The 14,418-nt window shown below is 40.9% G+C and overlaps 2 protein-coding genes across 2 annotated transcripts in view; one reads left to right on the forward strand and one right to left on the reverse strand.

Moving 5' to 3' along the window:
- The window catches only part of LOC105177552 (auxin transport protein BIG), a 19,804-nt gene extending 5,874 nt beyond the window's left edge, over nt 1-13,930 (forward strand). Inside the window, 11 exon segments of the mRNA XM_011100747.2 lie at nt 1-2,385; nt 2,921-3,529; nt 3,693-3,873; nt 4,315-4,549; nt 4,631-9,211; nt 9,286-9,508; nt 9,789-10,193; nt 10,375-10,518; nt 10,724-11,749; nt 12,150-12,653; nt 12,926-13,930. The exon segment at nt 1-2,385 is cut by the window's left edge and continues 11 nt beyond it. Coding sequence (XP_011099049.1) covers nt 1-2,385; nt 2,921-3,529; nt 3,693-3,873; nt 4,315-4,549; nt 4,631-9,211; nt 9,286-9,508; nt 9,789-10,193; nt 10,375-10,518; nt 10,724-11,749; nt 12,150-12,653; nt 12,926-13,744 — 11,112 coding nt within the window. The 3' untranslated portion in view covers nt 13,745-13,930.
- Nucleotides 14,293-14,418, reverse strand: part of LOC105177553 (U3 small nucleolar ribonucleoprotein protein IMP3-like) — a 1,871-nt gene continuing 1,745 nt past the window's right edge. The window contains exon 5 of the mRNA XM_020699126.1: nt 14,293-14,363. Coding sequence (XP_020554785.1) covers nt 14,293-14,363 — 71 coding nt within the window. The remainder of the gene's footprint in view (nt 14,364-14,418) is intronic.

Consider the following 14,418-nt stretch of genomic DNA (forward strand, 5'->3'; position numbering starts at 1 on the left):
GCATTTTCCCTATTTGATTTCAGTGCAGCTAAGTGTTACTTCAATTTCGTTGTCCAACTGTCAAAAGGGGAAATGTTTATTAAGCCTCTTGTACAGAGGATTGTCATTTTGATAGAGAAGCTGGCTGGTAATGAGCGCCTGCTTCAGGGATTGAAGTTCCTTTTTGGGTTCCTTACAGCAACGTTAAGTGAATGTGGGTCTTCTGCTTGCTCTATGGAAAAGTCTTCTGGGAAGCCTGTTCCTAGCTGTAGTTCTGGTTTAGGGCCGTTGTCTTCTAGAACTCTTGGTTCAAGGAAAAATGCTGATGATTTGGTTCCATCTGCTAATCGAGGTTCAGCATCTGTTGACTGTGATGCAACTTCTGTTGATGATGATGAAGATGATGGAACATCTGATGGTGAGTTAGGTAGCATAGATAAGGATGATGAGGAGGATAGCAACAGTGAGAGGGCCCTGGCATCTAAAGTTTGTACCTTTACGTCTAGTGGCAGCAATTTTATGGAACAGCACTGGTACTTCTGTTATACATGTGACTTGACGGTCTCCAAAGGCTGTTGCTCTGTTTGTGCAAAAGTTTGCCATCGTGGTCATCGTGTTGTGTACTCTCGCTCTAGTCGCTTCTTCTGTGACTGTGGTGCAGGAGGTGTTCGCGGCAGCAGTTGTCAGTGTCTGAAGCCTCGAAAATTCACTGGAAGTAATAGTGCGGCCACACGCAGTGCTGGTAACTTCCATTCTTTTCTGTCTCTTACGGAGAATGGCGATCAGCTGCCTGACAGTGATTCAGATGTTGATGAAGATGCATCTGCAGACTTGGATAATTCAGCCCGGTTATCTCTTCCAAAAGAGGTCCAAGATAGAATGCCAGTTCTGCTTGATGAGCTAGAGGTTGAAAGTCGTATACTAGGAGTATGCTCATCATTGTTGCCTTCTATTACTGGAAGAAGAGATTCCAACATGTTGAGAGATAGAAAAGTTACTTTGGTTGAAGGCAAAGTGCTCCACTATAGTAATGATCTTTTACAACTGAAGAAGGCATATAAAAGTGGATCACTAGATTTGAAGATAAAAGCGGATTATTCAAATGCAAAGGAACTCAAATCCCATTTAACAAGTGGATCTCTTGTCAAATCATTACTCAGTGTCAGTGCCCGAGGTCGACTGGCGGGTGGGGGAGGGGATAGAGGAGCCATATTTGATGTTGGGCAGCTGATTGGACAAGCCACTATTGCTCCTGTGACAGCAGATAAGGCTAATGTGAAGCCTCTGTCTAAGAATGTTGTTCGCTTTGAGATCGTGCATCTCCTTTTCAATTCACTTGTAGAGAATTATCTGGTTGTAGCAGGCTATGAAGATTGCCAGGTCCTTACTATTAACCATAGAGGTGAGGTGATTGACCGATTGGCTATTGAGCTTGCTCTGCAAGGTGCATATATCAGACGTGTAGAATGGGTTCCAGGTTCTCAGGTTCAGTTAATGGTGGTCACAAACAGATTTGTCAAAATATATGATCTGTCTCAAGACAATATTAGTCCTGTTCACTATATCACATTGCCTGATGATATGATTGTGGATGCAATTCTTTTGGTGGCTTCCCATGGTAGAATGTTTCTCATTGTCCTGTCAGACTCAGGTAGCTTGTACAGGTTGGAGTTGTCAATGAAAGCAAATGTTGGGAGCAGGCCCTTGAAGGAAGTCATTCAAGTAGAAGGCAAAACCAAGCCTGCAAAGGGCTCCTCGCTCTATTTCTCATCTACTCACAAATTGCTTTGTCTGTCCTATCAGGATGGAAGTACCTTGATTGGCCGGCTGAATGCAGATGTGACATCTATCGAGGAGATGTCTGCTGTGTATGAGAATGATCTGGATGGTAAGCTCCGGCCAGCTGGTTTGCATCGTTGGAAAGAATTACTTGGTGGCAGTGGGTTATTTGTTTGTTATTCTAGTCTAAAATCAAACGGGATACTTGCCATCTCCTTGGGAGAACATGAAATGCTTGCACAGAGTTTGCGGCACACTGGCGGTTCTACTTCTCCTCTTGTTGGGGTCACTGCTTATAGGCCTTTGTCAAAAGACAAAATCCACTGTCTTGTTTTGCATGAAGATGGAAGCCTCCAGATTTACTCGCACATCCCAGCTGGGGTTGACACCGGTGTAAATCTAATGGCAGATAAGGTTAAGAAATTGGGTCCTGGTATTTTGAAAAATAAAGCTTATGGAGGTGTAAAACCAGAATTTCCTCTTGACTTTTTTGAGAAAACTGTCTGTATTACACAAGATGTGAAATTTAGTGGTGATGCCATTAGGAACAATGATTCTGAGGGGGCTAAGCAGGCTCTGGCATCTGAAGATGGGTTTCTGGAGGGACCTAACCCTGCTGGATTCAAGGTATTTATAGTATACAGTTTACATGGGATTCTGTGTGTTATATATTCTTATCTTATTATATTTTGAAGTTTATAGGTATTGTCTGATTAGTGTGAAACTTTCCGGCCAAACCAAAATTGATAATGGTGTTGTTAATCAGACATAGATGATTACGAGTTCCTTGATTTCTTGATGAACTGCATACTTATAAATACCTAGAAAGCATTTTATCCGTGCTCAAACATTGTCATAATCCTACTTTAGCATGCTTTAATGAGGACAACTAGCTATAGTTAAATGACACGCTTAGGTTGCAGCTTTTGTATTTTCTAAAGTATAAAAGTTCTGATGATAATACATCTATGGATGAAGAGCTTTGCTAAACAGATGTGCATGTTCATATTACTGTTGTTTAGTTGTTATTTCCCTCCACAATATTGACATCTAATTTTATCTGTAATATGGGAATTTGTTGTATCATGTTGATTCTCAGTTCTTTATGTTACTACCACAAGGATCTCCAAGATCAATAATATATTTCTTGGTCTTTTTCCAGATAACGGTTTCCAATTCAAATCCTGATATTGTGATGGTTGGTTTCCGGTTGCATGTTGGTAACACATCAGCAAGTCATATTCCATCTGAAATAACTATTTTTCAAAGAGTGATAAAATTAGATGAAGGAATGCGATCTTGGTATGATATACCTTTCACTATCGCTGAATCACTCCTAGCTGATGAAGAATTCACAATTTCTATTGGCCGGACCTTCAGTGGATCTGCGTTGCCTAGAATAGACTCTTTAGAAGTATATGGCCGAGCCAAGGATGAATTTGGTTGGAAAGAGAAAATGGACGCAATTCTAGATATGGAGGCTAGAGTGCTTGGTTGTAATTCATGGTCAACAGGTTCAGGAAGAAAGTCTCGGGCAGCACAATCTGCTTCAGTGGAGGAGCAGGTGGTGGCTGATGGCCTCAAGCTCCTCTCCAGGATCTATCTGTTGTGTAGACCTCAGGGATCCTCAAAAATTGAAGTGGAGCCTAAAAACCTTAAGTGTGCACAAGTGCTGGAAACAATTTTTGAAAGTGATAGGGAGCCTTTGCTACAGGCTGCTGCCAGCCGTGTTCTGCAGGCTTTGTGCCCTAGAAAAGAGATCTATTACCAAGTAATTCACGTGGCCCTACCATAACTTTTTATTCACTCTCTCCAGTTGCTACTTTCTTAATTTCATGTTTGCCATACTTGCTCTTCAGTTGCACTTGTTGATTTAATATGATTTTTCTTGTATGATACACAATTCCGTATTCACTCTTGAAAATTTTGCTCAGGTGAAGGATGCCATGCGACTCAGTGGAGTGGTGAAATCCACAATTATACTCTCATCGAAACTGGGAATGGGGGAGCTCACTGCAGGGTGGATTATTGAGGAGTTCACAGCGCAGATGCGTGCTGTTTCTAAGATTGCACTTCATCGTCGCTCAAACTTGGCTAATTTCCTTGAGACCAATGGTAGTGTTTCCTTATCAATTGCTTGTTCTACTCTAATTAGTATATGCCTTGTGAGAATGAAGTTTAGATTCTTTGTGCTGTTGTTCGATTATCCATTCCCTGTGCTTTTTGGAAGTTACTCTAAAAACGACTTCAAGAGACCCGTATTCATTGTTGATTATACGTGGTTTGCTGTTTGGACATTCTATAGGTTATCCTCCTTTGCCTGCATTCTTGGAGATGATTGTAGTTGCTCCAAGTAGCATGATATATAGAGGGTATTTCTTTTTATGGATCCTCTAAGCGAGGCTACATTAGTCCTTATGTTCTTGCTGATTGTGAATGAAGAATGAACAGTCCTTGCTTAGTTAAATCATGTTCTGATGGATGGCTTGTCTACTTGTGGAATTTATTTTGGTTCTTATATTTTTTTATGCATTGCATGTATGTAACCTGATGCAGGTTCTGACGTAGTTGATGGACTTATGCAAGTGCTTTGGGGAATTTTGGATGTAGAGCAGCCAGACACACAAACTATGAACAATATTGTCATATCATCAGTGGAACTTATCTATTGTTATGCCGAGTGTCTGGCGTTGCATGGAAAAGATGCAGGCAGGCAATCTGTGGCGCCAGCTGTTACTTTATTGAAAAAGCTCCTTTTCTCCACCAATGAGGCTGTTCAAACTTCCAGCAGGTAAATACAATAAAGATTGCAAACTTGAACTTAAGCTTGGCTTAATGCTTCACGCACTTATGTTTGCTCTTCCCTTTCCAGCTTGGCTGTATCTTCTAGATTGCTCCAGGTTCCCTTTCCAAAGCAGACAATGTTAGGTACAGATGATGTTGTGGAGAGTGCAACATCTGTTCCCCTCCGTGCCGATTCTACAATTGCAGCTAGTGGAAACAATCCTATTATGGTAGAAGATGATTCCATTACTTCATCTGTACAATACTGTTGTGATGGTTGCTCAACCGTTCCAATACTGAGGCGGAGATGGCATTGTACTGTTTGCCCTGATTTTGATTTATGTGAAGCATGTTACGAAGTCTTAGATGCAGACAGACTTCCTCCACCACATTCTAGAGATCATCCAATGACCGCAATTCCCATTGAAGTAGAGACGTTCAGTGGAGATGGCCATGAAATTCACCTTTCCACTGATGATTTAAGTGAGTCAAGCTTGTTGCCAGTTGCAGCTGATATCAATATGCCAAATTCAGCTCCGTCAATCCATGAGTTGGAGCCCAATGAATCTGGGGAGTTTTCGAGTTCAGTGAATGACCCTGTTACTATTTCTGCATCTAAAAGGGCTGTAAATTCGTTGCTTCTTTCTGAGCTCCTTGAACAACTAAAAGGATGGATGGAGATTACGTCTGGGGTTCAGGCTATTCCAGTGATGCAGCTCTTCTATAGGTTGTCATCAGCTATTGGAGGTCCTTTTGTCGATAGCACAGAGGTTGGGAGCTTAAACTTGGAGAAGCTGATCAAATGGTTTATAGATGAGATGAAAGTTAATAAACCTTTTGTAGCCCGAACACGTTCAACATTTGGGGAAGTTATGATCCTTATCTTCATGTTTTTCACTCTTATGCTGCGTAACTGGAACCAACCAGGTACTGATGTTACTGTATCCAAATCTGGTGGGACAACGGATACACATGACAAGACAACCATCCAGATCTCATCTTCATTGTCGTTATCTGATTCATCTGCATTTGATGGCCGAGAGAAAAGTGACTTTGTGTCTTGTCTGTATCGAGCTTGTGGCTTTCTTAGGCAGCAGGTTTTCATTAATTATCTCATGGACATACTGCAGCAGCTTGTCCATGTCTTTAAGTCGCCTTCTGTCACTGCTGAAACTCAAGGATTGAACCCTGGTTCTGGCTGTGGTGCACTATTAACAGTCCGAAGAGAGCTTCCAGCTGGTAATTTTTCACCATTTTTCTCAGATTCATATGCCAAATCACACCGTTCGGATATATTTGCAGACTACCACAGACTATTACTGGAAAACACTTTCCGGTTAGTTTACTGTCTAATTCGGCCTGAAAAGCATGACAAGGGTGGGGAGAAAGAGAAGGTGTACAAGATTACTTCTGGTAAGGAATTGAAACTTGATGGGTATCAGGATGTCCTCTGCAGTTATATCAACAATCCACATACAACATTCGTGAGGAGGTACGCTAGGCGTCTATTTCTGCATGTTTGTGGCAGTAAGACACATTATTACAGTGTACGTGACAGTTGGCAGTTCTCTAGTGAAATTAAGAAGCTCTACAAAAACATTAACAAATCTGGTGGATTTCAAAGCTCCATCTTGTATGAAAGAAGTGTGAAGATAGTGAAGTGCCTCTCCACCATTGCTGAAGTATCGGCAGCAAGACCTAGAAACTGGCAGAAATATTGCTTGAAACATGGTGATGTCTTACCCTTTCTCATGAATGGGGTCTTTTCTTTTGGGGAAGAATGTGTTATTCAAGCTCTCAAACTTTTAAATTTAGCCTTTTATACTGGAAAGGATGCTAATCACTCTTCCCAGAAGGCTGAAGGTGCAGATGGAAGTATGAGTTCAAATAAGTTTGGTGCTCAAAATCTTGACTCTAAGAAAAAGAAGAAAGGTGAAGAAGGAAGTGAATCTCCTACAGAAAAATCTTACATGGATATGGAACAAGTGTTAAGTGTTTTTACTGACCGTGGTGATGATTGCCTGAGGCAATTTATTGATACATTTTTGTTGGAGTGGAATTCAAGCACCGTGCGTGGGGAAGCCAAATCTGTTCTTCTTGGTGCCTGGCACCATGGCAAGCAGTTATTCAAGGAGACCATGTTAAGTGTTCTCCTACAGAAGGTGAAACACTTACCGTTGTATGGTCAGAATGTTGTCGAGTATACGGAACTTATCACCTGCTTGCTTGGGAAATCACCAGACAGTGGCCTGAAACAACAAAATAATGAAATTGTAGACAAATGCTTGACTTCTGATGTGATTAAATGCATCTTTGAGACACTTCACTCACAAAATGAGCTTTTAGCAAACCATCCCAATTCACGCATTTATAACACTTTGAGTGGTTTGGTGGAATTTGATGGTTATTATCTTGAGAGTGAACCTTGTGTTGCCTGCAGCTCACCTGAGGTCCCTTATAGCCGGATGAAGCTAGAAAGCCTGAAGTCAGAAACAAAGTTCACTGACAATCGGATCATTGTGAAATGCACTGGTAGCTACACCATTCAGAGTGTCACTATGAATGTTCATGATGCTAGGAAGTCCAAATCAGTGAAAGTGCTGAATCTTTATTATAACAACAGGCCTGTGTCTGATCTGTCGGAGTTGAAAAACAATTGGTCCTTGTGGAAGCGGGCAAAAATATGCCATCTTGCTTTCAATCAGACAGAGCTTAAAGTGGATTTCCCCATTCCTATAACAGCATGTAACTTTATGATTGAGTTGGATTCTTTCTATGAAAACCTTCAAGCATTATCCCTTGAACCATTACAATGTCCACGTTGCAGTCGGCCTGTCACTGACAAACATGGAATTTGTAGCAACTGTCATGAGAATGCTTATCAATGCAGGCAATGTCGTAATATTAATTATGAAAATCTTGATTCTTTTCTATGCAATGAGTGTGGATATAGCAAATATGGTCGTTTTGAGTTCAATTTCATGGCCAAGCCAAGTTTTACTTTTGACAGCATGGAAAATGATGAAGATATGAAAAGGGGCCTAGCTGCAATAGAATCTGAATCTGAAAATGCTCACCGGCGGTACCAACAGCTTTTGGGTTTCAAGAAACCTTTACTGAAGATTGTATCAAGCATTGGTGAGAATGAAATGGACTCTCAGCAGAAGGACTCTCAGAAGGATTCTCAGCAGAAGGATTCTCTGCAGCAAATGATCGTATCTTTACCTGGACCTTCCTGCAAGATCAACCGTAAAATTGCTCTTCTTGGTGTACTTTATGGTGAGAAATGCAAAGCAGCTTTTGATTCAGTGAGTAAAAGTGTTCAGACTCTTCAAGGTCTCAGACGGGTATTGATGAATTACTTGCATCAGAAGCATTCTGATAACCTTGCTGCAGCCTCTAGATTTGTTGTGTTGAGGTCTCCCAATAGTTGTTACGGCTGTGCTAGTACATTTGTGACCCAGTGTCTAGAGATATTACAAGTGCTATCAAAACATCTGAGTTCTAAGAAGCAACTTGTTGCTTCTGGCATTCTGCGTGAGTTGTTTGAGAACAATATACATCAGGGCCCAAAAACAGCACGTGTCCAAGCTAGGGCGGCACTTTGTGCTTTCTCAGAGGGTGATGCGAACGCAGTGGCCGAATTGAATAGCTTACTGCAGAAGAAGGTGGTGTACTGTCTTGAACATCATCGCTCCATGGACATTGCTCTCGCAACACGTGAAGAATTAATGTTGCTTTCAGATGTCTGCTCGTTGGCAGATGAATTCTGGGAGTCAAGATTACGGATTGTCTTCCAGTTGCTATTTAAATCTATTAAATTGGGTGCTAAACATCCTGCTATATCTGAGCATGTCATTCTACCTTGTCTCAAGATCATTTCTCATGCATGTACTCCTCCCAAACCTGATGCAGTTGACAAAGAGCCAGCGGCTGGAAAGCCAACTCCAGTTTCACATCTAAAAGATGAAAACAGCTCATATGAATCTGGATCTAGTGGGCTTGTGAGTGCAAACAGGTCTATGCCAGAGTCATTAGAGAAGAACTGGGATGGCGCTTCAAAAACTCAAGATATCCAGTTACTCAGCTATTCTGAGTGGGAAAAGGGAGCATCATACCTTGATTTTGTGAGGCGGCAATATAAAGTTTCCCAGGCAGGTAGAGTTAGCCAGAAATCTCGGCCTCAGAGATATGACTATTTGGCCATGAAATATGCACTTAGATGGAAGCGTCGTTGTAAAGCCGCTCAGAGTGAGATAAAATTATTTGAACTTGGCTCATGGGTGACTGAACTTATATTGAGTGCTTGTTCACAATCTATAAGATCTGAGATGTGCATGCTAATTAATCTGCTTTGTGGCCAAAGTTCATCTAGACGGTTTCGGTTGCTAAATTTGCTAATGTCTCTGTTACCTGCTACTCTTTCTGCTGGTGAAAATGCAGCAGAATATTTTGAGTTGCTCTTTAGAATGATAGATGCAGAGGATGCTCGTATATTTTTGACTGTTCGAGGAAGCTTGACTACCATCTGTAAGCTAATCATGCAGGAAGTGAATAACATAGAATCTTTAGAGAGAAGCCTCCATATTGATATATCACAAGGTTTTATACTTCATAAGCTCATAGAACTACTTGGCAAATTTTTGGAGCTCCCCAATATCAGATCAAGGTTAGTGGTTGACTTGTTCTTTTGATGCAAACTTTTCTATGTATATTGAGTACCATTTCCTTTTCTGGTGGCAGATTCATGCGGGACCAGTTGTTATCTGATGTTCTTGAGGCCCTAATTGTGATCAGGGGTTTAATTGTACAGAAGACAAAATTGATAAGTGATTGTAATCGTCTTCTAAAAGATCTTCTCGACAGTCTTCTGCTAGAAAGTAATGAGAACAAATGCCAGTTCATTCAGTCATGCATTGGTGGCTTACAGATTCATGGAGAGGATAAAAAAGGGCGTACGTGTATGGTATGTCGTGGATTTATTTCTTCAACCTGTATTTTTGGTGTTTTAGTAAAACTTAAGGTGATTGTCACAACAGGGTTATTTCTTTGATCTTGTCCTCATTCTTAGCTAGGTTGATATTTTATCTTATTTTCCACTCTCTGTTTCTGGAAAAATTATCTCAATGAAAATGCACTCATTATGTCTTCAAGTGAGAACCCTTCTAATTTTATCTATGCTAACAATGAATTCGGACCTCGTGCAACTATTCGCTAAATCTAGTTTGAACGTTTATGTTGCGCAGTTTATCTTGGAGCAGCTGTGCAATTTGATCTGTCCATCGAAACCGGAGCCTGTATATCTGTTAATACTGAACAAGGCACATACCCAGGAGGAATTTATTAGGGGATCAATGACCAAAAATCCCTACTCCAGTGCTGAGATTGGTCCTCTGATGCGTGATGTGAAAAATAAAATCTGCCACCAGTTGGACCTCTTGGGTCTGCTTGAAGATGATTATGGAATGGAGTTGCTGGTTGCAGGGAATATTATCTCTCTTGATTTGAGTATTGCTCAAGTTTATGAGCAAGTTTGGAAGAAATCAAATAGTCAACCTTCAAACCCTGCCTCTGGAACAGCATTTTTGTCAGCTAATGCTGCCACATTTACCAGGGATTGTCCTCCGATGACAGTGACTTATCGACTTCAGGTTTCATTAACATTCCTTATTAATTTGCAGTTTAGCAGTTCGAATCTTAGTTTTATTGCCTGGTTATTCTTTTATGGATATCATAATGCTGCAGTTCAACTTACCGATGATCTTTCCTGTCACTTGAAAAGCATGCCCCCCTCCCCCTGCTATTTTGATGGGATGTGTCCTTAAATTGCAGGGTTTGGATGGTGAAGCTACAGAGCCCATGATCAAAGAGCTAGATGAGGATAGAGAGGAATCTCAAGATCCTGAGGTTGAGTTTGCAATAACTGGTGCTGTACGAGAATGTGGGGGTCTTGAAATTCTCTTAAGCATGGTTCAGGTGTGCAAGTTTTTACCTACCAGCTCTCTTCTTTCTTTGTTGTTTCTTTTTTTCTTTCTTCTCGTTCCTTCCCATCGTCCTCCTGTGAAGAGAGTGATTAATTGAATGAGGCTGAAGTTCTTTTTCCATCTCTTTCTGGTTCTATATTCCTATTCACATAAAGTTCCTGTCTCTGAAATGGATCTAACCATGAATTACTGAACAGCGTCTACGGGATGATCTAAAGTCGAACCAAGAACAGTTGGTTGCTGTGCTAAATCTGTTAATGCTTTGTTGCAAAACAAGGGAAAACAGAAGAGCATTATTAAGACTGGGAGCTTTAGGATTACTCCTTGAAACTGCAAGGCGTGCCTTTTCTGTGGATGCTATGGAGCCTGCTGAGGGCATTCTGTTAATTGTAGAGAGCCTTACATTGGAGGCAAATGAAAGTGACAACATAAGTGTAACACCAGGAGTTTTTACAGTTTCTAGTGAAGATGCTGGTAGCAGTGAACAGGCTAAGAAAATAGTGCTCATGTTCCTAGAACGATTATCTCATCCATCAGGACTTAAGAAGTCAAGTAAACAGCAGAGGAATACGGAAATGGTTGCGAGGATTTTGCCATACTTAACTTATGGAGAACCCGCAGCCATGGAAGTTCTCATCCAGCACTTTGACCCTTACTTGCAGGATTGGGGTGCATTTGACCGGTTACAAAAGCAATTTGAAGACAATCCTAAGGATGAAAAGATTGCTCAACAAGCAGCCAAACAGAAATTTGCTTTGGAGAATTTTGTGAGGGTCTCCGAATCACTAAAGACAAGCTCTTGTGGAGAGAGACTGAAAGATATAATATTGGAGAAAGGGATTACTGGAGTTGCTGTGAGGCACTTGAAGGTATGTTTTGCATGCACAGGGCAGCCTGGCTTTAAATCAACTGCTGACTGGGCATCTGGATTGAAATTGCCTTCTATTCCTCTTATACTCTCTATGCTGAAAGGGTTGTCAATGGGTCACTTGGCCACTCAAAGGTGTATCGATGAGGAAGGGATATTACCTTTGCTCCATGCTTTAGAGAGTGTTCCAGGTGAAAATGAGATTGGGGCGAAGGCTGAAAACTTGCTGGACACCCTTATTGATAAGGATGGTACAGATAATGGATTTTTAGCAGAAAAAGTTCAACAACTACGGCATGCAACGCGCGATGAAATGAGGCGTCTAGCTCTGAGGAAAAGAGAACAGTTGCTTCAGGTACATATTTTCATTTCTTCTTGGATTGATATACAATAATCAGTAATTGCAAGAATTTTATCTCATTTGCTGATTGATGTGTCTTGGGTTGTGATGTAAGTAATGTTGTAGCAGGAACCATTTGAGAACAAGATTGTTTAATGGCTTTTAAATTGTCGCTTGAGGTTTTCAACATGAACTGAGAAAATGTAGCTTTAAGTTTATCAATATTGTTCTCCTAAATAAGCCTTTCGTAATTATACAGCTAATATGATGGTATGTGGATTTTAGGAACTTTTCATGTAAGAGAGATGTTTTGAAGCAATTAAACAAGCATGACCTAAGTGAATTTTGATTCTCTAAATTGAAATTGGTAGGTTTTATTTTTGAAAGTGTCTGATCTATTACATTATGATTGAAGGGACTTGGTATGCGGCAAGAGCTAACTTCAGATGGTGGTGAGCGAATTATTGTTGCCAAGCCTGTCCTGGAAGGTTTTGAAGATGTTGAAGAGGAGGAGGATGGGCTAGCTTGCATGGTTTGCCGAGAGGGGTACCGCTTGAGACCTACTGATTTGTTGGGTGTTTACACTTACAGTAAGCGTGTGAACCTGGGTGTTGGAAGTTCAGGAAATGCCCGGGGAGACTGCGTTTATACAACTGTCAGCCATTTCAATATCATACATTTCCAGTGCCATCACGAGGCTAAAAGAGCTGATGCTGCCCTGAAAAATCCAAAGAAGGAATGGGATGGGGCTGCCCTTAGAAACAATGAGACCCTCTGCAATAATTTATTTCCCCTGAGAGGGCCCTCTGTTCCAATGGGACAATACATGCGTTATGTTGATCAGTACTGGGACTATCTTAATGCTCTGGGACGTGCTGATGGAAGCCGGCTGCGGCTATTGACATATGACATTGTTTTGGTATGTTTACTTGTATTTGTTTATGAAGTTAATTAATCTACATTTGTGTTAAATTTAGTCTGATATGCTTTGCTCACCATCATATATTGGTTGTCATGAGTGAATTTTTAAGTGTCTTGTCATCAACTTTTACATCTTTGTTCCTTAACTTTCCTGTTCGTCCAAGTTTTGAACATTAAATGAAACTTGTAGGAACAAATTTTCATTCCCATGCAAAAGATGCATTATACATGTAGGATTGGATCTTAAGAATGTTCCATTTTATTTTGCAGATGCTAGCTAGGTTTGCCACTGGTGCGTCATTCAGTGCAGATAGCAGAGGCGGTGGAAAAGAAAGCAACGCAAAATTTTTACCTTTCATGATACAGATGGCGCGGCACCTGTTGGATCATGACTCTTCTCAACAGAATAATCTAGCGAAGTCTATTGCATCTTATTTGTCTTCTCCTGCTTCTGATTCCAAATTTTCAACTTCTCCTGGGACACAGCATTCCGCTGGAACAGAAGAAACTGTGCAGTTCATGATGGTAAGCTCACTCCTCTCAGAATCGTACGAGTCTTGGTTGCAGCATCGCCGGGGCTTCTTGCAGCGTGGAATATATCATGCATACATGCAGCGACACGGCCGCTCAGTGCTGCGTGGCTCTCCAAGCCTTCCTTCAAGACAGGACTCTGGAAGCACTTCTGCGGGCCCTTCTGGAGAAACTGGTGGATCTGATGAATTGTTTTCAACCATACAACCTATGCTTGTCTACACCGGGTTGATTGAGCAGCTTCAATGTTACTTTAAGGTCAGAAAATCCTCTAGGGCTGACTCTGTTCAAACACGAAGTACCTCCAAGGAGATGGAACGGGAAGATGAAAGCAAGAAGTTGGAAGTTTGGGAGGTTGTGATGAAAGAAAGGTTGCTGAATGTGAAAGAAATGGTGGCTTTTTCCAAGGAATTGCTGTCATGGCTCGAGGACATGATTTCAGCCACTGATTTTCAGGAGTCTTTTGACATTCTCGGTGCTTTAACTGATGTTTTAGGTTCTGGATATACCAGATGTGAGGACTTTGTATATGCTTCTATCAATCTGGGGAAAAGCTAATCTTTAGCTGATTTGTTTTATCTCCTGTATATGGCCACGATGATTGAAGTATAATATATTTTAGTCCTATTCAAGGAGGTCTAATCCGCAGTTGCTAGCAGCAGGAAATGTAATGATGTTTCATGATAAAACAATAATTTTTGTCGACATTAAATTTTTCTCAGAGTTGAACTTCTCTGCTTCAAAGGTTTGAGAGTTTAGTTCTTTTCCAGAGCAAGATAAGATACTCAAAATGATGGTCCGGCGTATGATTGTTTTCTAGGCTTCCAACAGAGCAGAAATTTGACAAATGTCTTTTATTGACTTCGGAGGAATATTTTTTTACTCTGGAACTCGTGACAAGTTAAAATGGTTACCTTTCTAACACAAGATTATTACAAGAGTTGCTCAAAATCTGATATTGACTCTGGGATAGCGTGTACAAACGTAATCATGATTGTTTGATCCTCATAAATTCATGATCATGTATAAAAATGATAAGTGCCATCAAAAGCTTGCAGGAAACAGGGCCATAAAGCATAATCTTGCTGGTGGAACAAGGAGTAACATTAGTTCATTGCATCGTAGTCATCCAACTTCTCATTGTATTCCAAGACCTTTCTCCTTATTTTTGATGTATCTACCCATGTAATAAAGTCTTCCATATTCCTCGTCACAAGGAATGCTGGATCAGT

This window comes from Sesamum indicum, linkage group LG15, assembly GCF_000512975.1.
Source record: "Sesamum indicum cultivar Zhongzhi No. 13 linkage group LG15, S_indicum_v1.0, whole genome shotgun sequence".
Classification (NCBI taxonomy): Eukaryota; Viridiplantae; Streptophyta; class Magnoliopsida; order Lamiales; family Pedaliaceae; genus Sesamum; species Sesamum indicum.